This window comes from Porites lutea, chromosome 6 (genome assembly GCF_958299795.1).
Source record: "Porites lutea chromosome 6, jaPorLute2.1, whole genome shotgun sequence".
Lineage (NCBI taxonomy): Eukaryota > Metazoa > Cnidaria > Anthozoa > Scleractinia > Poritidae > Porites > Porites lutea.
The window spans coordinates 13,391,714-13,416,942 of record NC_133206.1 but is presented as its reverse complement, the minus strand read 5'-3'; the positions used below and the strand labels follow the sequence as shown (position 1 = coordinate 13,416,942).

Sequence of the window (25,229 nt, the reverse complement as noted above, 5' to 3'; positions counted from 1 at the left end):
CGAAGTTGGTTCTGTATCCTATAGCAGGGTGTCAAGCAAGTCCTATATAATTCCTATAAAATCCTTTTTCTAAAGACCTCTCCTGTAAAGTCCTATAAATTGGGCAAATTCCTATATTTTCCTATAGTTTAAGCCTTTTTCATGGAAAATTCAAGAAATATTTAAAAATTTAAATAAATGTCTGACTGGTAGTTAAAAATCCACAATTCAGGAAACTTTGAGGTCACAAAGGTTTTTGCAAAAAAATGCTCCTCAAATTTGCACCCAGTCTTCCTCTTAACTTTTGGTGGTGCACAGTGGATTGTTAGTTGACTGTGGGGGTCTGTGGTCGACAGATAGAGCGCGATAGAGTTGGCATAAGTGCAGCAGAGGTAATGATAGAAACCTCTACAGGGCTATCACAGAAGCTTAATACAGAGTTATCTCAAACTGAGAGAAGCAGAAAGGTGTCAAGTGTCTGAAACGGAAGCCGTGGCTAATTGAAAAAAGCTCAGGAGAAGTTCCACTTACTACAAAAATGCCAAGATTGAATGCCTCGCTACCAACCAACGCAGGCAGCAAAAAAGAAGAAAAAATCCAATGTTAGCAACACTGCTACAACCACCTAAAAGCAGTGGCAATGGAGTTAACCATGAAGGCTGTAATTTATGGACGCTTTACCTGATCTGAAAGAATACAAGTGGTGCTGTTTTCAAAAATAGTTGGATACTTGTGTACAAGGCCTCATGAGGCCTCATACTTTTTATACAAATCCCCGTTTGCAGGCCCCATAACTATTTCAAAAGTATGGAGAACTGTCAGTATAGGATTAATGATATGCATGCCAATATAAGTTTTTTTTTGTAAAGTTATCAACACCAAATTCAATCATGTTTTGATATAGATATTTTTATTTTAAATTACTAAGTCACATAGCACATGTTTACCATATTTGAACAAACCACGATAAAACTTAAATAAATAATATTCAGAAACAACTTAAACACTGTAAGCTACAAGTAAAGCCTATTAATAATACACTGAAGAACTCTAATGCACACTGCAGTGATAGTAGACTTTGATCACAAGTTCTTCTTATTGGTCTTTTACACTAACAAAATGTTAAAACTCGATAAGGAAATCACCGCTTTCTTGTCTATACTTCTGCCGATATAATCACTTTGTGTTCATAATTAATCTATTGCAAACAAGTCCATGTACATTTAACTTTTGCACATTTTTGAAACTGTCATGTAAAATATTTTTACAAGTAATTACATGCCCCAGTTTACATAAGGGTTTAAAAAACCAAAGAAACAAAAGTTTAAATACAACAGTAAATGAAGCAGACATTGCATAGCTTTCATCACATAGTAGAGCTTGAGCTGTTATCCAAAAAATAAAGTTTCCTTTCTAGCAACAACAAGAACAAAAAAGAGAAAAGCAATGCTGAACAATGGGGAAACCATTTTTTTGACAGACATTAATCAAATCAAACTTTAATAACTTAAAAAACATATTTATATGACCCTGACCCAACTGTCATAGTATTGAGATGACCAACAGGGTATCTTAAGTACTGTATATCTGTTTTATGCAATGCATCTCTTTTTCACACATTTCTTTACTTGATATGCTAACGTTTTTACACAACTAAAGAGACAAAGCTGTTGTATTGTTGAATGTTTCTCTTGAGGATGTCAATACATGGACCCAACACTCGTTCAAACCGCTGCCTGTCCAGTTTGACACACTTGAGGGTTCCCTTTGCTCGCACTGTTGCAGCACGAGGTCGATTAAGCACCAGAGCTATTTCACCTACAAGAACAGATATTGTATTCAAGTCATGTCACATACAGCTTAATTTACAAACCCTTGTAAGTTGAAGAACACTTCTTTAGAACAATGTAAGACTCAAATTTATGTTCTTGTTTCACTGGCAAAAACAATATTTCCCACTCCAGAAACAAGCTTTCAGTACAAAAACATCTGGGATCATTAAGGTGGACAAGCATTAGTTTTGATGGGCTAACAAACCAATCATAACAAATGCCAAACCCAAATAATACCAGAAATCATTGCACTAAAATCTTGTAAGCATTCTCCCTACAGTTTCTGAAGCAGGGAATTGGACAAGGTCGAGTTAAACTCATCAACAATAAATCAGGTTGGGGCAGGTGCCTTAAAAGAGGGTAGAGCCATGAAGCAGCTTTATGTATCAGCAAAATGGAAAGAAGATACCCATGTCGATCCTGCAAGAGGGCACCACCATAGTTTAGAATATTCCACTTACCAAAGTAGTCTGATTGACCTAGGCGGCTGACTTCGATGTAATCTTCATTTGGTGATCTACGCTGCAAAACCACAGCTACTCCCTATAGTGTTAATGAAAAAATAACAAAACAACTTTGTTAATCAAAAAATCTTAACTTATTAGAAAGGAAACAAATGAACAACAATCAACATGTTCAAAACTCAAGTGAACCATGAATCACAGGTGACTGTTTACATCGCAAAGTTTTAAACATTTTAACAGGGGAACATGTTAACGTCACTTGCTTGATTGATAAGAGTACAGACCATGGGAAATTGTTGACATCATAACTCAATCCTTCTAAGTTGTGTGGCCCTGACAGGATTCCGAAATTATTGGCTTCTGTGAGAATACCCCGACCTTATTTTTTTCCCTGTACACAAAGGTGCACTCGTTATAAGACGTACCACAAACTATTCCACGCGATTTTTCTAAGTTAACAGCCAAATACCCAGCTATAAGGCACAGCTGCTGATTTTTGGCGATGGGCACCTTAACTATTCCAAAGACACTGATTACCACCATTCACCTATGTGAACAACAGTGAAAAAGGTTATCTACTTATTCATTTATTTTTACACAGGACCCATATTGATAGCAGTTTTTATGACTGAAATGGTAATCCAGTTTAAACAAGGTCAAGCACGTGCTCAAAAATTTGCCTGGTTACCTAGCATCAGCATTCAGTTCAAAGCGATCAATGCCAGATGGTTTGTTTCGAATGCAAAATGATTCGTTAGTCCTTTAAAAACAAATAACAAAGAAAAGGATGAGCAGCTAGAGCTTTTTGAGTAAAAAATTTGCCTCAATTTTGTTTTGTTGCCTAAAACTTGGTTATAAGATGCACCCCAAAATTACAACAGATTTAGAATCAAGCAAACTTGCATAGAAAAAATGCTTCACCTTGTAAGCAAAAAATACAGTAGCTCTGGGCAACTTTATTATGTAACATAAATGTGCAATTCAGTTTTCGAACTGCTCTGTATTGATGAATAAATAAACTTTAACTTCAAACTTCAAACTGATTTCTTTATTATAATTAGTGACAGTTCTCAATCTCCCTTTCCACTGAGATTTCTTGGAAAATTGCACATGTAAGAAAGGGAAAACAAATTTCACCACCATCACATATGTTTTTTCAATGGTCTGTACTCTTACTGACCATAGCTCTTGACCAATAAATGCGTGAAAAATTGCTCAGTTATTGTAAATGATTATATTTATAAAGCAAAGCACTGAAGAAATAACTCACATCAACAATTATGTAGAACTCATCCCCGTGTTCTCCTTGGACCACAACATTTTCATTATCCTCATAAGTAACAGCCTCCAGAGCATCAGCGACAGTGAGCCTCTCCCATTTGTCGAGTGATTCAAGGATACTGACTTTTTCTAGGAACTGTTCATACATCTTTCTCTTTCGAATCTGACTTCCCATCAATATTCGCCGATAAGTTACTCGATCAATGGCCCAGAGCTTCACATCAGTCTTGGACTGGATGGAGGAAAGGTGAAGGCATTTAAACTTATGAGATGGATGTTACACAATAAACACAAACAAATTACTGCATCAAATCAGGATTTTCAACACAGTGAAATAATGCCAAGGCTAATGTTAATGTAACTCACAAAAACACAGGCTGTCCAAGCCAATAATGCAATTAAAAAAATTACTGGAATAGAGAGAAGTGTGACCTCACATTACCATGGCAGCAGAATTTCTGGATCACACCAGTGGAGGGGGACAGGGGGGCGGGAGGGGTATGGGAGACGGGAGAAGAAAGGGCGGGAAGCGGGATCTCTATGATGGCGGGAAGCGGGAGAGAAATTCCAAAAGGCAAGCTTTTGTTAATTGTCACTGCTCATCATCCAGTCAAAGAAACGAACCCAACAACTTTTCTTGACTTCCAATTAACTTTCTCCGAGGCCCTAAATCAAAATTTTAATGCAAGAAAAGTCAAAAAACGTAAATTTGCACTCGGGATAGAAAAAAGAGCATTACTTCCGGTGAAATTGGAAACCTTTCCAAGTCGGTTACATCATAGGTCACGAGTCCTCATGAATGAGGTGGCGTGACACATGTACACGTCAGGGACACCCAGTACAGAAGCATAAACCACAGGAAATGATTACTCAGTATGCATGTAACAAACCTGCTTCATGACCTCTAAATACAAGACTTAGTACGGCAAAAACAAGATTTACTCAGTCAAAGTTTAGAATGCTACACGTCTTGCACTGTGTAGTGCTAGTAACCTTCGCGCGAGAGAAAAAAGAAAGAGAACCACTGTTCAAGCAGACTCTCAAGGTCACGTTTCACATTATCACGAGCTTATGAGTCGTGTTTGGCCTGTCAACGCTTATTTCTTAAAAGGCAAATGGTTAACGAACATGCAATTATTGTCTCGTTGAAGTCAGTTTTTATAGCTTACGACTACTTACGAAAAATAACGAAAACTAACCGCCGTGGATATGCAATTAGTACAATTAGACGCTGGGAACTAGACAGGAGTACTGAACTCTACCGTAACGTCTGGCCCTTCGACTTCATTTTGGCATGATCCCCGTAATTTCAGGATTCCTAAATGCATGTTAATGCATCTTTGATAACTGCAATAGCTATTACACTGCACAGTGGACTGAGACTATTGTCGCTGTAGTGGGATGTCAGAAGCGGTGGTCAAACCTAGATAACCAGGTTAGTGAAAACTCAGTTAAACTAAGAAAACTGACTTGTAACAATTTTCACCTTTGGCAAATTACCCTACAGCTTTAACACTAAACCCGGGCTTCTGATCTTTTTAATTTACATGATGACGGGAAAAATACAGTAAAGGGCAGGAGTCGGGAGACAAAGGAACAAAAAGGTACGGGAGGTGGGAGAACGGGGTACGGGAAGTGGGAGGTTGTCACCCCCCTGTCCCCCCCCCCCCCCACACCAACAGGGAGTTTTTGCAATAGCGAAGGCAGATAGCAAAAAAGCAATGGGTTTAGATTGGCAAACAACTTTGCATGAGCATTATGCTTTTTTGTACATTTCTTAGCCATTGTTGCACGACTGTGACATGGAACTTCCTAATTACAAGCACCCGCTTTAAGGAGTAGGCACACACAACACAAATTTTTCTTTCTCTTTTTCTACACTTAGATACGGTCCTTTTGGATTCAACCCAGAAAAATTCACTTTTTAAGTGACGTTTTGATTTGTGGTTACTGAAAAATTTTGCTACCAAGGCAACATGATGTAACGACTTCTTTCTATTTTAAGACCTTAATGCACTTACAAAAGAAATAAAAAATTCCCCTATGTGACTCCCACTAATGATGTCATAACTTCTCCATCTAACTTCATCAAACAGAGAATTTGATGATTGATCAGGAGTCACTTGAAGCCTTGCCTTGCCTTGCCTCTCAAAACTTAGATCTTAGGAATCCAGTACTGTATCATAAGTAAGTTAAGTATCACCAACCTTAATAGTTGCTGCTCTGGGAGTGCCATATATCAGAGCCAGCTCACCAAAGCTCCCTCCTTCCCCAATGGTAGAGACATACTCGTCACTAACAAACACCTAGCAAAAAACATACTATTTTAACAAATTCTTGATTGCACTCTTGCAGGAAAAATGCTACATGGAAGTTGTAACACAAGGAATAAGAGAATTTTATATCCCACATTTTCTTCATTTCTCCACCTTGATGGTGAAATCATGTTCATGCTTGGGCCCACTTTATCTTACATCTCACTGTAATAATGTTTGCAAATAGCTAAATGCACATCCCAAGGTTGTTATACTGTGAATTCATGACAGCACATTGGTACAAGCTGGGGGTTGTAGTACACAGTAGAAATTTCAAATCCTTCCTAATGTATCCCCCTTCCAAATAGAAAATAAATAGTCACTCCTGAAGTTGCCTAAAATAAACCTTCCATAGGCCACCTGCACAGTATAGAGAAACACTAAAAGTACACCTTGAATCCACCCTGTTTACACGACTTGTTGCCATTGGCGACTTCAATCTTTCAGCCGAAACTTAGAAACATTTGGTCATTTTCAAAGCCCATTGATGGGACTGTAACATTAGTACCACCAAATTCTCAAAGCCTTTTTGGATGAAGCATTAACGAGACTTTACTATCCTCCCTTCAATTAAAAATAATGCCCTGACCTGGAGAGAGTCATAAAGCTAGCTGGTAGTTTAGTACCCTTTGTGAGCTGTCATGCGAAAAGTAGCCTCCACCAACAACCATGCAATTCAAAGTAGACAGACTGCAAATTATAGTAGTTGCTAAAAAATATATCTACGTGTCCCAACTGTTCATCAGTAGGAGGCAAATCTGTCCAGAAATCAGGACAAATAAATTTAAAAAACAGGTTTTTTCATGTTCTTGACCGGTTTAGAGCATTGGATGAGTCTAGCTTAAGTCTTGCATAGCAGATCAGAGTTGTCACAATTTTTTCATTCCCATGAAACCCGCACCATTTGACAACAGACCTGACGATTAATTTTGCTTGCAAATCGTGTGACAAATTTCACACATGCAAGATAGAAAATTAAACAGTTGTCGACAGAGGCTACTTTTCGCATGCCAGCTCACACAGCGAAAATGTAGCCTCTGCTCACAGGGTAGTATTTTAGTCAAGTAGGATGAAGAACATTAATTTTCTTTTGTATTCATCACATATCACATCACAGAATTGGAAAATTGTAAAACCAAGCTTTTCTTTAAATTTCGATGTCAAGGAAAAAAGTACTTGATTATTCTCGGGTTGTACTGTAAGTTTAAAGGGATAAGTTCATGGTTCAGCGCATGCTCATTAATCAAAATGCTCTTTTTCTGCGGGGGCATGCTGTAATCATCTATGCAATCAATACGATCATGCCATGATGTTGTCGAAGAACCAATCTGCACAATCCCCTGGCAGTCACTTGCACTTGACCAACTTAAATATTTGCAAATAGCTGTAAATTAATCAACCATGGAATAAAACCTTCGGGTCAACAATGAGTTCAATGTTGGTAATTTTAGTACTCCTCCATCCTACTTCAAGTGTTTCTGAAATACACTTCAACTTTCAAATACACTCTGAGATCGCTGAGATACTTGTGAGTGGCTTTATTAACCAATAGAATTAATAATAAATTGGACAGGTGATTTAATCAATGAGCATGCGCTGAACCATGACCCTGTCCCTTTAAACCTGAGAAGTGGAAGGGGATAGAAAAGGAAGATGACTGTTTAAGAGCTCCTGATTTCAAATATGGAAGGGCATCACATGGACTTGGAATATCTCGGTCAAAACAAATCCAACAACTAAAGATGGTTTCTGTGCTAAAAAAGCATTGTTCTGTACATGTTTTACTGTATAAACCAACATGAGATATCATCCCTCTCACCAATATGAGCCTATATGATAAAAAATACCAGGAAAAGAAAAGACAAGAAACAAACTGTAACACGAAATATATTGATATTATAGCAATTGTCAGCAAAAATTCAATGTCTTGGCAATTTCAATCCAATTTTTGTTTCTCCACACAAATTTGAATAGAACTTTGGATTCTTGAAAGGCTAAGGTGAAAAAAAAGAATGTCTTGTGTGAGGTAATACCGCTCCATCAACTGTTTACAGCTACCTGAAGATATGTAAACAGACGAGAGAAATACTTATGCTTACATCAACTTCGCCACTGTCAATGATGTAGAAGTTGTCTCCTTCGTCGCCTAAAACGGCAAAAAAGAAAATTTGGTTGAGGTACTGAAACGTCGAGCTCCAGTGCAACACGCTCTACTGCATACAGAACATTATAAAACTAAAAAATGTAGATAACAGCGTACTGTACAAAAAAGAAAATCGATACAGAACAAGACTGTTGGCCTGTACAATCCTCTGAGAAGGGACGTTTTGTGATAGGTAAGATGTAAAAGTCAAGTCAACACAGAACTATCTTAAAAAATATCAACGCGTTTGTATTCTAACCTTGATGGATTACAGTTTCCCCAGCACTGTGTTTCACCAAGAACATGGCGTCGAAGATATCGCTGTCGAATAGAAAAACATCATTCGTTAACTACGATCAGCCATTTTTCTTAAGAAGAGGTAGCTTTAAAAGCTGTGATATTTTCATCGCACTGACCTCCTTTCTTCTTGGTCCAGGTGAGAAAATAGGATGTTCTTCGCAATCGCCTTCGAAAGGGCAGCCATGGTTTTGTAATCTTTCGGAACAACCTACATTCAAGTCAACCATCATCAGTTTTGTTTTTTTGAAAATAATAATGCTCAGTTTTCTCAAAGATGTAATAAAAAATCTTCGTCTAAATTACCTTTTTCACGTACGACGTTGCTTCATCTTCAGAAATTGGCCCAGCGCTCACAGCACCGCGACGCTTCATTTTAGGAAAGCCGCCAACAGGCCCGAGGTGATCTTCGATTTCATGGTTTTGTTCAGGTTCGCTATAGTCTTGCGGCTCTGCCTCATGTTCCTAACGGAAATAAAATACATAAGGTTCTTGGCCTGCTGTTTATTAGTCTACCGGGCTTCTAAGGCAAATATCATGGAGAAATACCAGTAAGAAAATGTCGGTGGAACAAAGCTTCGATTATGGACGGAGCTAAAAACACAACACACCTTCTCTAGCTTTTCGAAATATTCTCGAAAAAATCTATGTGGGTTATCCGGCTTCTTAATACACAGCTGCACGATACAGTCTTTAAGAATAGCTTGAATATTATGTTTTTCGACATAGACTTCACACTGTCTCAGCGCTGCTGCATCTCCATCCTCCTTTTTCGACGCCATTTTTGCTGCTAATGCCGTTCGGAGAAGAACTGGCGTGACGTCACACTGACTTATCCAATAACTGCTGCGCTATGACGTCAATATGACGTCGAAAAATAAATGCGTGGGTACTTCCAGTCAAATTATTCAGAGAAACTGCAAGAAATTGTGAAGCTGACAAAAACTATAGCACCAAGATTTTCCTCGTTTTACGCCAATGCAAAAGAGAAAACTTTGTTCGAAGACTAAAAAGAAACAAAAATAAGCAAATAATCTCAGAGGATTGGTTCTTTTAATGAGAGAATAAAAGAAATAACAGAAATAAGACCCGCTTAATAGCTGACATGTTTTATATAGGTTGTCGCCCCCGCATTTTTGCAGCCCTTTAAATTTAATTTCTGGCAATATTATTAGTACCTATTTGCGTCGTTATATTACGTCAATTTACACAGATCTACAGAAATAAGTCATGTCTTTATCTTTTCCTCTCTACTGTTTTAATCAAGAACATTAAATCGATCCGCCGCCGCTAAGTGCATCATGTTTCAACGAAAAATTAGAGAAATCCTCGGTTTCGAACGCGTGCGGATGTTAAACCGTAAAATTGTTATCTTTGTGGAACTATTTTTTTTAATAAAGGTACACAACGAGAGAAATGATAAGCCTATCTGTTGCACACAAGTAAGGAAATTTATTATGATCAGGAACTAAAATGATGTGGTACTCTGAGTATGATATTATAGTCTGTACAAGCCTACAGGCTTTTTTTTTTTCTTGTTCCAGAATGATTCTGCTCGCGTAACTGCCACCTTGAATCCCCAAAACGTTGGAGAGATTTTTAACTATTTCCAAGACGGGATCATCCTCACAAATAAAATAAAAAATGGCAGTTAAGACAATACGAATATAAAGAAACGGTTTTTTTTCCGGCATTGCAGACAGTTAACTCAGTGAAGGATAACAAGGGCCTCCGGACTACCGTACTTTCGAGAAAAAAAAACAAAAACAACCCTTGTTACTTGAGTATTTAGCACCCTTTTCTATCGCTACTTTTGTTTGTATCGAATGATGAACTCGAATTCTACAGTTGCTTTAGTTTTGAAAAATAGAGACTACTACACCCGGGGGGGGGGGGGGGGTACTTCTTGGAATTCTTGGTGGGGGTGTGCCGCCCGGTTCTTCAAATCCGGATCACGCCGATTTCAGACCAAAAAATGTAATTATCCACACCCGTTTTCAGACAAGACCTCTAAAATCCATACCCGTTTTCAGACCTGGCCTTTAGTTAGAAACTATGTTATCATTACTTAGATTAGAGTGCAAACAAAAAAATTATTCAAATCCGTTTCGAATTCGCATATTTCTCCTTCTTTCTTACTCATTTGGAATTGAAACGGTAAATACGTTCATACACTCTCGTAGTTCCCTCGAAAACCATACCCGATTCCAGACCAAAATGGGCAAAGTGTATACCCGTTTTCAGACTAAAACGGCGCAAAAACCCTACCCGATGGGGTGGCACATACCTATATGGCTTATATAAGAGAGTACTCCCTCCCCCCGGGCTACTACAGTTGGCCTTTGACGTGACGTTTTCCCACATAGTCGTTTGGTAGGGTTGTAAATATTCAATGTCATTTACTGTAAATCTTTGAACATAGCGTTTTCGAAATTTTTTCATAAGGTCAGGTTAGTCTGCAAGGGTTTAAAAAAAAATGGTCACGTCGCATATCTTTTGAATCACTTAATGCAAGAAGCAATATGCCACCGCCATATTGGAAAACGAGAAGACCTGGGGACGAGGCTGTGCCATAAGGACTGATAAGGATCGAGATACTTCGGATTGTCACATATATTCCAGTTCCACGTGCGTTCTCGTAAAAGCAAAGGGAGCGCTAGCTACAGGGGCACCCATCGACGGTTCTTCCTTGAAAAAAATATGCGGTACCAACTTTCCTCACTTGCAGCCAATGGCTGAATTGCGGAGGAACCAGAGAGGTGAGATCGGACGTCAGCATGTAAAGGCGCACTCTTGTACCCACTTCAGTCCATGTTTTGATCACACCACGCCCACCCAGACCAAAGACAGCACAAGTCAGATAGACCATGACATCGGAGCCTACGTCCCCTACTCTTTTCGAACAATGTCACGGGTTCTTTTACGTCTCTTCCAACTGAAGTACAGGGATGAAGGCGACAAGGTCACCGCCTCTGAACTGAGAAAGGAGTTTCACAGCTAGCATGATCTCACCAGTTTTTCACAGACCTTGGTTGATGGTCCGGCCGGGGTTTGAACTCACGACCCCCCGGTCAGCAGACCGGCGCTCTTCCAACTGAGCTAACCGGACGGCATTGAAAATGCTTTTTAGGACCTGTTTACATGGAGGTGGGGGATACAATCTCTCATTTTAATTTGATCACGTTATACATGATAGGTGGGGTGACCCGCCACATGTTACCTCACCTATCTACTGGACATGGGGTCCTCCACATCCAAGTAAACAGGCCCTTAGGCTATCCAGAGTACTCTTGGATCTCTAAAAATGCATTTTAAGCGGCGCTATAAATTTATATCTGTTCGGTCAGGGCAACTTGCGTCTTCTCGAAATTACAAGGGCTTCCGTGTTATTTTCCCGAACGTTTTATATGCTATTGAACGTTTTCAAAAGTGAGAATTTTTCAGTATTCCTTTCCCATCACATTTTCGAATCCGAAAATTTTAGGATTTCTTTCTCTAAAAAAGAGCTTAACCTGGGAAGTGAAATGCGAGAAATTAACTTAAGAAAATCGTACGGAATTCAATAGATAACCTTCGGAAATTATACACGAATGGAAAGGTCCGTATCTAGAATTTTTTAGCCTTCACTCAAGCTAGAGAAAATTCTCGGCAATTTTCCTTCTCCGAACAGATATTTTACAGAAAAGAGTCGTTGGATGCCCCTGTAGCTAGACTTCCCGTTTGCCTATTTACAAGTTTACTCGGATCCGTCCTGTATGACACAAACTGTCTGCTGCCAAAACAAGACGGCAAAATGAGAACCTGCTAAAGTTATTTTAAAAAGCCTTTGAAACTTACAATTTTAATCACGTTCCACTTGGCTAAGAGCCATGTAAAATCGATCTGTCTATTCTTTTTAATCGGCTATTTAGTTTAAAAGCGTGTTTAAAGGAAGATGTTTGCAAGCGTTTCTCTCCAACATGTGAGGTGCCAATAACTCAGCTATGAGTGACGCAATTTCTGGCAATTGTCGTGGATTAGGTCTGTTTGTAAGCAACCTGTCGCCCTTCTCAAGCATGGCCGAATCAATTAACCACGGCTATGATCACAAAATCTAACAATCATACCACTATTTCAATTATAATCATTTTAAAATAAGATCATCCTCGAGCAAGTCTCTTTAAGCGGAAACGTTGAAGTATTAGAAGGGTCGCACTCTTTTGATCACTTAAGTACAGTCACTGTCTTTAATTTCAACAAATTTATCGACAGAATGAATCCGCTCTAAACCGATGGATTTTTACTTCCTCTACCCGCACGAGCTTTGTTGATGGTGTAAGTTGCAAATTCACAAAATATGGCTTTCAGGGGCAATACTTCTGTGCAACTGATTCAGTGAAGAGTATGTGTATAGTTTTTCTCCTTAGAGCAAGAAGCTAGAAATTAGCAAACTTAAAACCATAAGGCGAGCACAAGGCAAGGCTACTAAACGAGAATTAGACTCCTCATCCCCATTCTCACCTTTCTGTCTCCTTCACTCAGTTTTGCGATACAGCTAGCTGTTTTTATCGACATTATGGCCCGGGCACAGCGCAAAACCGTCTTGTCCACACAAACTCAAGTAACATGAAACATTCTTGTTTCTTGGCTGAGCTACAAGTCAGGCGGAACTTCGAAAAATGTTTCGTTTAAAATAATTAGTTGTACTATTTAAATTCAAGACTTAATTGGAATTTTAATTTGTTGTCAAATGTTTCGCTTTCCCGTCCCCCATCTTTACCCCCGTTAGTGGAGAATTTGGTCCACTGAAAAGGACGTTTGAGCAACTTGCGGAGACCGTCTGGATCAGGCAAAATTTCCTCTTTGCCTATTTTTTGATGGAATTTTCTTTGACGAAAACGAAATTTCGGTTTTGGACGCTAAGTGAAATAGCCTTAAGCATCCAACTATGTAATTACCAATGGGTAAGCCTGCATAAATCGGATCATAGATCACTCACCGTTTCTGGGGACGGAGTCATCTTTCTACCGTCGCTCAAAAATAAATAAATAGACCCTCGAATTTCCAAAAAAACAACGATGGCTGTTCAAGACTTGACGAAGACAAAGAAAATGCGCTTGCATCAGAGGACAAATCCTGCCGGCACAGTAAATCGATATCTGTGCCATGACCTCTCAGCCGTGAAACATGCGGTTAAAAATCACATTTGCTCAGTGAAAATGTAGAACCTTCCAGAGCATAATCTACCCAGCAGAGGAAAAAAACTTTATTGGAACGAGCAGCATTTTGGCATGAGGTAAAAGTCGAGTAGGCCTACCACCCCCTTTTATTGTTATTGTTTTACTACATGTTTTTAACAAAAATGAAAGATATCTTAGTGATAAACGGTGATTTATGTTACGCTAATGTCAAAAACTGAGTCAGAAAACTTCAACATTTTTCATGCTTAGAACGAAGAATACTTCATAAGTGAGGTTGTAAATTACAAAAGTATCACAAGACGCGGTCTAAAGCGGAATAGACATGTCCTGCCGAGAAGAAGAATATTCTTTGTTCAATGAATAAGAAATGCATACGTAACAAAGCGTAAATCAGCTGATAACTTAGTTGCTATCGTGTCTGTCATCTGTGTCTGTTGCCTGGTAAGGTTGTTTCAGTTTTACGTAGTATGGAGAAGGAGCCCATGCCTTCGCGGCCATGTGTAGTGTACTATTGTCTGGTACTATTGTAGAAGTCTGGTTATATCCAGTCAATTAAAGCGTTAATGCATCAAAGCGTTTCTTCTTAAAACCACAATCAGTCCAGCCGACTATTTCCTTTACCGCTCGGAAATTACGAGGAGAAGCTCCTTGGAACGAAGTCTTGGTCAGTCTTCTTATGTCTCATGGATATTGGGGGGAGGAATGAGGGCATTGTGAGGGGAGGTGAGAGGATGATTTGGCAGAAGATTGTCAGATTCAGTCATTATAGAAGGTTTGTTGCTAATGATTCTTGCGCGGTTGTTTCCCGTGCAATGTTCCCTGTGGCGTGGAAAGCGATGTGCGCAGGCTACCGTATTTATTCGATTAACCGCCCTGGGCGCTTATTAAATTTTTGGACCTTGAGAGTGGGCGCTTATTCGAGGCTGGGCGCTTATTAAATTTTCAGCATTTTCAGCAAGTGTAGTAGGTTTATTTTGCAACAAAACAATAAATGGTAATGACAAAACGCGAAGACGTAACAAGGCAAGGTTCCTGTAAAATACTTTGTAGAAAACTCCGTCTTCGGGGAAGTCTCTTATTAGTACTTATTCAATTTGGGGGGGGGGGGGGTGGGGGTGGGGGTGGTCGCTTACTTGAGTTTAAGTGGGAGTGGGAGGGAGGTGGGGTGGAGTGGGCGCTTATTCGAGGCTGGGCGCTTATTAACTTTTTCTGCCTTTAGGATGGGCGCTTATTCGAGGTGGGCGCTAATTCGAGGTTGGGCGCTTATTCGAATAAATACGGTGTTCTACTTTCAGCTCCTGCAATTTCGTTTCTAGGATCCTCTCCTAAAGTCCCCCCGGAGCTCTCTCGCTCTGAGGGACGAGTAGGAGAGGATCCTGGAAACGAGGTTGTCAGCTCACGGTCGTCGTCAGCTCGTACCACGGCAGGGGGCAATGGTTCTTTCTATCTGGCAGCAGAGATCTTGAACAGCTGAATTAATTTTACTTCGTTAACAGCTGAAGAACTTGTCGCACTCGTGATTCCACCACAGCATCTTGCTCGCCTGTTCACAAAATAGCAACAAGGTGAGCAGCGTACATATCAGACAAGATTACTTACTGAGTGCTTTAAAGGAGCTACGTCTCGGCCATCTTTAAAGTTGATTTGTGTTAATACTGATCTTAAGATACACCGTTTAAGCGTACGGGTACGGGTAAGCGAACATATTTGCCTCGTAGTTTTATAAAAGGCAACCATTATTTCCCAGATGCGATAATGGCGTAACTATCCTAACCGGTAGCCTACCCGTTTCTCCCGCGGGGTAAGAGGCAATCTACACGTATTTACGGCTACGTGAACGGGTACCGTAAACTGCCGCTTATAAGCCCTAGGCTTATACAAGTTCATAAAGGGTTTTAGGTGGGCTTATAAACGGGAGGACTTATATCCGGATGGGCTTATAAGTGGACGAAAAAAACGTTTCGAAATGAGCAACAGCACTGTTGATCGACGTATGATTTAAATTTATTACTCTTACAATTGAAGCCTTAAAAAGGCAGAAATAAATCGAATTCAGTTAAATTTCAAAACAAAATCAAAACTGTAACAACACGGGGGGGCTTATATCCGGATGGGCTTATAATCGGATGTATTTTCTTGTTTACATGTAGGTGGGCCTATAACCGGGGGGGGGGCTTATAAGCGGATGGGCTAAAAAGCGGCAGTTTACGGGTAATTTACCCGTAACCGTACACGAAAACGGTGTATCTAAAGGTCTCTAATATATTGCCAATGACGTGTCCTCATTTACTAGGGAACTTAACGCTGCCGGGAGAGGAAACTGCTGAAAATTACGAAATCACTTCAGCTTCAAACTTGTCAAACAGTTATGTCTCCCAAGCATTATATCAAACGTTACAAAACATGAACGACCTTTACAAAACTGTTAGGCCCTGAACAAGTTTCCCAAATCACAACTGCAATACGTTTTAATCTTCTTTAAGTTTTTCCATTTGTCTCTTTCATTTTTTGTATTTGTTGTGTTGTTTATATCTTCTTTTTATGTTTTAAGTGGTTATTTTTAGGCTTCTCTCAATTTGATGGCAGTTTCCACAGTTTTAAATTCGATAAATTTCCTGACATAAAAACTAAAACCAAAGTACTGTAAATTAGTGTCCTGGAAGCTTTCGAAAACTTAAATTCTTCGACGAGATGGGGGCTCTAATTCGAAGGGCGGGGGTAATTACTTGAACCAGAACACTAATATTTCGTTATTCAAACTTCAATCCAAATATGACATTGAACATCAGAAGTGGAGTTTTCAAGTAGTATCAAGAGAAATTTGTGTTTGTGGTACAAATTTACTCTTCGTTATCAATGTAGTGTTATCACTTTTTCACGTAATCAACATTTCGTGTACTGCTGTCCCAAAGTAACAAACCAAATATATGCGGCCAATCCAACAAACCAATCAAAAACCAGCAAGATGGTAGCGGTGTCAAACGCGGGAAATCGCGTGAAAAAGTGTCACAGAGGGCTTTCGTTTTACTTGTTATTGGTTAAAAAAAAGTGGCGTGAAATTAGTTAGCCAATCACAAATGACGCAAAAGCAGTAATAAAAAAATATCAGTCCATCAAACAATCAGTTTGCATGAACCTTTAAGGCTCAAAAAGTACCTCAGGTTTAGAAAGAGAGAATACATGTATGTACCTGTGCCACTATCGATTCTCTACTCCGCCATTTCAATTGTCTTGTCTTTGGCTGTTCCCTTTAAGCCTTCCAAATATTTGAGCAGAATACAGAAGTCCTCATCAGAAATCTAAAAAAAAAAAATCAAGGTTTGATGGCTGTTCTCGGCTTGCCTACAGGATAGGCGTGACGAGTTTTTCATCCCGGATGAACAACTTTCTGTGGCATAAATTATCAGGGGTATAGGCAGGATTGGGGTATGGGAAAATCTAGCCTGCGTAGTAAGCGTTTCCGTTTGGTTTCGGAGTAAAGGAAGACCGAGGAATGGGATTTTCGGTTTTGGCCGCGCGAAAAATGGAACGACAGCCAAAAAATGAAAGAGGGGGTAGGGGGAGGGAGTAGGTTTCCTTCCTTTCTTCCCCACCCCTCCCCCCCCTTTTACTCACGCCATTTTTTTGCGCGGTCTTTGACTCTCGTTCCTTGTTCTTTACTCCGAAACCGCGCGGAAACGCTTGCTACGCAGGCTAGGCGAAATCTTGTTTCCAGGTCATTTTTTGGCCAAAATTTGTCTGCCATCCTCTACTAATTTCCGGTATTAAAGAGTAACTGTGTAGAGAGTATAAAGGATGTTACCATTTTCTTCTGATAGCAAGCTGTGTGATAAATCTCAAACTAGTGGATACTGAAAACAAACTATTTGTTATGTAGGTTGTAAGATTTACATCCACCTTTCTTAGCCCTTGCACGGGGGCCTATACGGGAATGTGCCACAGAATACCAGGACTTGAGATCTCATCCCAAACAGGACATAAATTTTTGGTAAAGAAACAGCAAAACAAGTATTTTGTCCGTTGCCCACAAGTATACAGGGTATAGAGGAGTTATTTGTGACCTTGACCGCAGTTAAATTTTACTTAGCTGATAGCATGAATCGCCTTTGTTTACTGTGGAATCGAATTTGAACTTGACCGATCAAACTGTCATGCGATCCAGTTACAAACCTGGCAAAACATTATCCATCATTTAGTGAGAGCGACTGTCGCCTGAAAGATGACGCATTCAAAAAACCCATTAAAGTTCACCGACCTCTGCCATTTATTACAGCGAGGTTTAATGTCTTTTTCAGGAAATCTCAATGTTGTCAAACAATGAGATTCACAGGAAACAAAATTAACTATTTCCCTCGGGATCAGTCATTAAGGGTTTTTAGTATACAATCTAAGCCAATATTGGCATCCTCAGTCCTTTTGGTCTGCAGTACATGTAAATATGTTACATAACAAAAATGTAACAGGGTGATTCTACAGCAAACAAAGGTGATTGGCGCAGCCAACTGAAAAATTTAACTGCAATTAAGGTCACAAATAATTCCTCTGCACCCTGTACAGTAGGGCTAGTCTTTATATCCTTCAATGGACCTACCATGTTCTTGGATCTTTTTTAAGAAAATTGGCATATTTTAAAGAAAAAATGGTTAAAACATAAGGGAAAACATAATGAAAAAGTAAAGCAGATGCATTTAGCTTTACTGACCTGTTGTTGGTCAAACATATTCTGAAGAAGCCAGACTTGACGCACTTTCTTAAAGTTCCAATTTTGTTTGTCATTATTCCATGTACGTAGGTAACTAAGACCTGGATGTATAGCTGGTTTCGAGTTCCCTCCTGGATCATCTTTTGGTTTCTTTTTCTTCTTCTTTTTGACGACTTCTGACTCTCCATTGACTTCATTTTTCTTTCTATTGTCAACGTCCAGGGTGTATTCTTCTTCTGGTTCTGCTTTTCTTTTTCTTGTCTTCTTGCTGTTATCAACATTATCACCATAATCAAGTTTTTTCTTCTTCTTCTTCTTAACAACATCTGTCAATTCACTCACTTGATCACTATCACCAACTAAGATTTCAGCATCCTCCTTTTTCCTTCTTCCAATATCCAGGGAGTATTCTCCTTCTGGTTCTCCTTTGTGCTTTCTCCTTTTCTGTCTGTTATCTACAATCCCATCACTGCAACCAATTTTCAAGTCACCTTCCACACTTATCTCCTTTTTTGATTTCCTTTTCTTTTCTTTATGTTTGAGCACTGACTTGTCCATTTCTTCTGACACCTGAGCAAAATAAATTTCCCTTTCTTCTTTCTGTTTCTTCTTTTTCTTACTACCGCTGAAACTGTCAGAGATTTCTTTGAAGTCCTTACTTTCATTCAAGGCTGCAAAATGTGTGGTACATTCATACCGTTTTCTGTCAGAAAATATATCTTTATTTTTCTCTTTTAATTCCTTTACACTTTCACTAGAACCAAACAGTGCTGTATGCTCTTTATCCTTCTTGCTTTTCTTCTGCTTTTTTATTAATTCTCTTTCATCAGGACAGTTATCTTCAGTTTTTCTTTTCTTTGTTGAATCTTGCTTTTCTCGGTCTTCCTCAATATATCTGACATGGTCTTTCTTCTTTGCTTTTTGTAAATGAACTTTATCAGATTTCATTTTCTTGTTCTGTTGCTTTTCTTCTTTCACTTTTTCCTACTGCTTAATATGGGGAAATGCCACTACCTGCAAGCAAAATTGATAGTGAAAGAAAAATAAATATATTATTAGTGTAAAAGCTTGGAAAAGCTTAATAAACTTTAGAATTAATGCTTACTTAATGCTTTTGTACAAATCACTCAATTTTCCTTGAATTACAGTTATATGATAAGATGTGATTTGAGGTCAAATTGTGCAAAATTTCACCATTGCACATAATCTGTCATTACTGTTCGCGGCATTATTGACAATTAAAACTTGATTGAACTCATTGCCATTTATTTGGATGTATGACCTGAAATATACTTTAAAATGTCTGTAGAAAATAAATGTTACAGTATCCTCTAACAACTTAAAGAGTTCACCAAGCTATTATGAAACAGTGTAGACTGCATCAATACTTCTAACTTACTGAATCCTACAACAGCACTCACTACATGAATTCTACAAGCCCTGTCACATTGAGCTGTTGATCTATCCTTAGTTTTGTACCTGGATGGCTGGTGATCTGTATTACCCCTTGCAACCCTTGATCTTAGCTGAGATTTTGTTTCAAATGGCAGGTGAAGAGGTGTGATCAAAGATCTTGTATCTTCAACCCTAACCCTAATCCTAGAGTTGGAAACTCAACTTTTACCACCACACAGATGTTCTTAGGGCTTTATCATGCATTTCTTCCCTATGAACATCTGCTGAAACGAGCGGTTAAATTCGTTTCCTTTTGTTAACAAATACCAGTGGGAGATCAAGTGCACATTACCAGAGAACCAATTCGCACCAAGCGATTGTCTAATCTCAGGTTAATTATGAGTAGAATATACAGTGTTGACAGGCCAAAGAAGAGACACAAGCTTGGCTAGTATGATACATGACTTACGAGTTAGATTTAGGTTGGATTTGAAACAAGTAGATGGTGTTTTCTTATTGAAGTGTTCCTCACTTTCATTACAGAGATTTCCTTCGATAACACAAGCCAATTCACAGGTATGTTTTAAATAAATGTCTAAATGTGTGATTTGAATAGAATTTGGAGTTATTCCACTGCATAGTGAACTTGGAAAGTAGGGGGCAAACATACAGGGCTAATTCACTAGGGGGCGAGCTCATTGATATTATCTCTACTAAATAAACTGGTATCAAAACAACTTGTATCAAAATGACTTCAATAACCACCAAAATAACATCTGCAAAGGAGACAACTCAACTTTGGGCATGTACAGACTGTACTCCCTGTGCATCCTTTTGACAAATGGACATCTTAATGAAAACTTCATATTTGCGTTCAGATAAATTTTCAAATGTTGTTTGTAAAATACTTATAATTGACACTAGTTTAATACACATAAAAAGCTTCACACGACCTATGTAAGCTTAATTTTGAGACTCATCGTTTTCAGACAACGTCGTAGTGTAATAAAAAAATATTTGCATGTGAATAGTATTTGAAATATGGACGTGAAATTGTTAATACACAACGTTGAATTAGAGAAGTTGAATATTAGATTACGAAAAACGAATGTTGAATAGTGAATGCACAGTTTTGAATTATAAACCCAGCCAGCCAGACCTATGCAAAGTAACTAACACAGGTGATGAAAACTATCCATTAAATACTCAAGAAGGAACAAAAAAATATTTCTACCCACTGGAATTGGTTGATGAGCAATTCTTCCTGTGCTACTCGTGCAACAGCATCCGCCATGTTGGAAAAAAGATTATTCGCTTGTTCCCATGCCTTTTGTGTAATTGAGTTCGGGGACTGGGGCCTTTATTCATATTTTGTAGGGTTTTTTGTAGTAATATTTGGAGCTTGTGCTACGATCGGGGAAACTGTCACATGTCTTCACCCCGTTAACGCATGACATTTCGGACTAGGAAAATTTTGGCGGTTCCACTGCCCTCGCACGAGGAAAGGTCACTTTTCCTCTTGCTCAGCCGCCAAAATTTTCCCCGAACTCGCACAAGTAGTGAGCCTGCTCGCAGGCCAGATAACCACCGGAGAGATTCCCTCTACTCTAATTGTTCCGACAAGTTTATTTTCGTCTACGGAATGCAATTTCTGCTATCTTCTACATGTAAGATCCATACTAGACCTTTTTATAATGTCTATAGTTGTGTTTTCCCATTTCAGACCACGTGATGGTACCATCTGGGATGTTAGGCTAGACCAAAGAAACTATCTCGAGTCTGGCCTCTTTGGCAGGTATGAGTTATGTAGAAATTTTGTGCTTTTCAATTTACCTTTCAATATTTCATTAGCCATACTCTAGAACACTCGCCTTAACCAAACCGATCATTAAAGCAAGCAATCGAGTTTGCCTAAAACCCGGTTCAAGGAAGCTCCGATTTAAATCGTAATCAGACTCCGATTCCAACAATTCCAGTTTCTCTATTTGCTAAAAGCAAGAGGTCTAGATACGCTCTAGCCTGTTCCAGGCGTTTAAAATCTGCTGGGTCCGGTTGTTCAAAAGTTGGATAAGACTATCCCTAGCTTATCCCTGGATTTTAAATGAAGATATCATCGTCGCAGTGCTAATTGCAATTTTAGCAATATTTGCAAATTATTAAAGCCGAATAAAAATTTCGGGACTTTCACGGGATTCGAACCCATGGCCTCTGTGTCCCTTTGAGCTATGAAGACCCATTCATTGGGAGCAGGCCAATTTGATGAGGTCCGGACATTTTTTACGGGTTAATTTGCAATTGCTTAAATTGTAATTACCACGGCGACTAGCATATCTTCATTTAAATTTGTATTGTCACAGTTCACATCATCTTTACTATGAGGGTCTCAATGGGGTTAACCGATAGGCGTAAAACGGCCAAAAATTTAGCCGATAGCCGTAAAAATTAAAAAAATTTAACCGTTAGCCGTAAATAGCGTAAAAAAGAGTTAACCGTAAAAGAAAGTGTTCCCTAGATTTGCTACTTTTAAGGAAGGTACTAAACTCACTTATGGTTGTGTTTTTTATTTCCCGGCTATTGTGAATCCGTACGCACGTTAGGGGAAGCGCCTTTTAGGTGTTAACCAAGACCTAGGCTCCATTTCCGGCGCTTTCTTGGGGAACTAATTTTTTCCATAGCGAAAGTGTGGCTTCTTGCTGGGGATTAATATTTGCAATTTTCAGGAGGCCGTGCCCTCAAAACTCTAGTGAAACAACACGCAGAGATGTCACTGTTTGTAAAACACGTTGCCGATAAACAACAATTCCCTGTTTTTCTCGGACGCTATGGTAGACATCGCCATGCCTTGTACCTGTTCGGCGTCTTCCCACGCAATCTCCATCAAGACATTTCAGTGGCGAACTCGCTCGGACCACATGACCCGAAAGGCATCAGCCGTGCGGAATAATGCGGCCTACGGACAAGGCAACGGCAAGACAGTCGTTCCGTACAGTCCTTCGCTATCATTAAAAACACTGGACACGGAAATTTTGTTATTGACCGTTTTCACACTAGACCTAGAAATGGATCATCCGTCTGAGACTAGCCTGTGTACAGTCGCGCCCTCCCCACAGACACCTCTTCTCCGATTTTTTTCTGAGGGGAGGGGGCGGCTGTACACAGGCTATCTGGAACGGATAATCCTGTCTTCAAAAGTCAGGCGGATTGTTTATTCCAAATTAAAACTATTCCATTGCCAAATTAAGACGTATCACCTATCTGACGCGAATCATCAAACGGATAACCCGTCTCACACGAATAATCCTTCTCTAGTGTGAAAACGGCCATTTCTGTTATAATGAATGTCGCGCCCCGGCCTTGAGTTGGGCGTTCGCGTGTCTGCTTTTGCTTTTTCACAAAGATTATTTTTAAATTGACTATTGACATTTCTATGTGTAAAATAATATCAGAAGTGCAATACTTTATAAAAAGTATGATCTATCAAATGTTAAAATTTTTCAAAAGAATAGCTTATTTCATCCCGAGATGATCCGAAGACCTTTATTTTGATTTAAAGATACAACAAAATACAGGATAATTAATATTTAACTTTTTGAAACAAAAGAAGTTAATTTTCAACTTTTCCCTTAACCGTAACTGAAAAAAATTAACCGATAGCCGTAAAAGAGCCAAAATTTTAGCCGATAACCGTAAAAGCCACCACCCCATTGAGAACTTCTACTATCCCCCGGATAAATCATTATCCAGCAGACTTCGGGAGAACTCGTTGGACATTTACGTATATCACTGCGGAGCCGTTGAGGTGGGCTAAACAGGCAGAAATGTGCCAAGAAAATGGCATAGACTTTGGCAAAGCTGAGTGACTAAAATCGTCATTTCGTTAGTTAAAAAGTCGAATTCTTTAACATTATAAAGCGGATTCTTTCAGTTAAAGGGTTAGCCTATCATCCCAGCTAAATTTTAAGTAAAGTAGTGAGAATTGTATATGTGCAGACTTTTAACATTGAAAATCAGGCTTTGTACAGTATTTTCAGTATCAAAAACGACCCTTGTCCAAGTTAGACATCGAATTTCTTCTTCTATTAGGGAAACCAACTTAAAAGGCCCACTTACCACACTTTCAAATATACCCACACTACCTGAGGGAAATCATCTCCAATCATGGTGACAATCGAACCTACTACAGTAGAAAGGGTCTTTGATACACGGGGATTTTCCTCGTTCATTGACCCGACAGCTATGCCATGCTGATGAGCCCCAAGAAGGGCGAAACAGCTGTCCATAGCTGCCACTGCCCGCGTTATATGGCTGTGTGCATGCGTGAGGTATTGCCCAGGCCGTGGGTTGGTGTATGTGTGCCCCTTGCTTTAAGTTTGTCTTACAGTCAGAAGGTCCGATCGCATCACAAAATCTCATGTTGATAAGCATTTACTCAAAGCTGATTGTACATCAACACTTCCTTTAATGTATTGCATGTAGCACTATTCACGACAATAAAAACATTTCCATAGTTAACTCAACTTTGTTACAAAATTCTTAAGTGAAAGATACATTGCTTGCGGTACCGCTGTCTCTCCAGACCCGCTTGATACGAAAATAATCAAAAGAGTACAAGTGTTCTTCTTTTCAACACAGACTTCAGCGCCTCATTGTCGGGAAGATTTCGCTTATTATATTGTCCACTGTCCCGTTGATATCTTCCATGATATTCTGCACTATTCTTACGCTCGTTTGCAGCCCCATCATACAAATTACACGTTCCATTATAGGAGACTGCATTGTCTGCTTTGTACAACAAAGGCGCTCTTGCAGCTTTGCCTGCATCAAACAGCAAATTTGTTCCATTATCATCATGTCCAATACAAAAGGTCCATTGAGTTGCTTTTTCATGGTAGACTCGGTATTTATCAATTCATCGCACACAGTTTTTTGAATGTAGGTTTTCAACGCATCGATAACTCTGCGGTCACTGGGCCACTCTGTCGGAGAGCAACTCATATCCATGGCTTTAGGAGGCTTCTCATAGAATACATCACCGGCCACTCTCAGCCACTGCCCTTCCATCGACGAGTCGTTGCTCGTATCCATGGGCTCTTCTTCGTCGTCAACTTCGTGGATCTCGCATTCCTCTTGCATTGGACATTCGCTCGTCTGCATGAAGTTAAGTTCCTCGTGAGATACTTGAAACATTTTTCTTGAAAAGATATAGTTCTAACAAACTGTTGTCTTGTAGTGCTGCTTATAACTGTTATGTGTCCCATTAGTACCTTCCTTTTATAACAACCCTATTGTTTTTTTTTCTTGTTGTTGTTGTTGTTGTTGTTTTTTTTTTTCTGTACGTCTGCTCAACACAACACATTGGGCAACGACAACGTCGTTATTCCTTTGGATCGATGTGTAAAGGAAGTGAGGGAGATACATAGTCGGCCCCTAAGCCTTCGATGACTATGATCTTGTCCATCTACATGGACTACCTGTAAGTCCGCAATACACGCACCTTCGTAGTTCGACAGGCAGTGAGGGAGGAACATAGTCGGCCCCTAAACCTCCGGTGACTATGACCTTGTCCATCTGTATGGACTACCTGTTCGATGAATTTCAAATCATCTGCGAAATGGTTCACCGCTATCCTGGTCCCAGAGGT

At 39.4% G+C, this 25,229-nt stretch overlaps 2 protein-coding genes across 3 annotated transcripts; both read right to left on the bottom strand.

The window, feature by feature from the left end:
• Positions 1 to 872: 872 nt before the first annotated feature.
• On the bottom strand, positions 873 to 12,967 carry LOC140940197 (cAMP-dependent protein kinase type I-alpha regulatory subunit-like). 2 transcript variants are annotated; one of them, XM_073389114.1, is made up of 9 exons: positions 12,812 to 12,967; positions 8,618 to 8,776; positions 8,431 to 8,522; positions 8,274 to 8,335; positions 7,971 to 8,017; positions 5,764 to 5,862; positions 3,546 to 3,788; positions 2,273 to 2,354; positions 873 to 1,797 (listed from the first exon to the last, which is right to left on the bottom strand). In XM_073389114.1, the coding sequence occupies exons 1-9, from the start codon at positions 12,863 to 12,865 to the stop codon at positions 1,625 to 1,627; spliced, it is 1,011 nt and encodes a 336-aa protein (XP_073245215.1). In that variant the 5' UTR covers positions 12,866 to 12,967; the 3' UTR covers positions 873 to 1,624. The 2 variants fall into 2 exon arrangements, with proteins under 2 accessions (XP_073245215.1, XP_073245214.1); XM_073389113.1 differs by lacking the exon at positions 12,812 to 12,967 and adding an exon at positions 8,923 to 9,126.
• Positions 12,968 to 14,646: 1,679 nt separating this feature from the next.
• LOC140940198 (uncharacterized) lies at positions 14,647 to 20,882 on the bottom strand. The gene is made up of 4 exons (XM_073389115.1): positions 20,827 to 20,882; positions 18,194 to 19,207; positions 16,682 to 16,790; positions 14,647 to 15,034 (listed from the first exon to the last, which is right to left on the bottom strand). Exons 2-3 carry the CDS (start codon positions 19,139 to 19,141, stop codon positions 16,701 to 16,703), a joined length of 1,038 nt encoding a protein of 345 aa, XP_073245216.1. The 5' UTR covers positions 19,142 to 19,207; positions 20,827 to 20,882; the 3' UTR covers positions 14,647 to 15,034; positions 16,682 to 16,700.
• Between the last annotated feature and the right edge of the window lie 4,347 nt (positions 20,883 to 25,229).

Excerpts from the sequence above, each read along its gene's own strand:
- LOC140940198 (XM_073389115.1), bottom strand. The coding sequence starts at position 19,141 with ATGAAATCTGATAAAGTTCATTTACAAAAAGCAAAGAAGAAAGACCAT. Across the intron at positions 16,791-18,193 it reads ATATGTTTGACCAACAACAG|ATTTCTGATGAGGACTTCTG; the intron begins GTCAGTAAAGCT and ends TTTTTTTTTTAG.
- LOC140940197 (XM_073389113.1), bottom strand. The coding sequence starts at position 9,093 with ATGGCGTCGAAAAAGGAGGATGGAGATGCAGCAGCGCTGAGACAGTGT. Across the intron at positions 8,336-8,430 it reads CTGGACCAAGAAGAAAGGAG|CGATATCTTCGACGCCATGT; the intron begins GTCAGTGCGATG and ends TCTATTCGACAG. Across the intron at positions 8,018-8,273 it reads GGAAACTGTAATCCATCAAG|GCGACGAAGGAGACAACTTC; the intron begins GTTAGAATACAA and ends TTGCCGTTTTAG.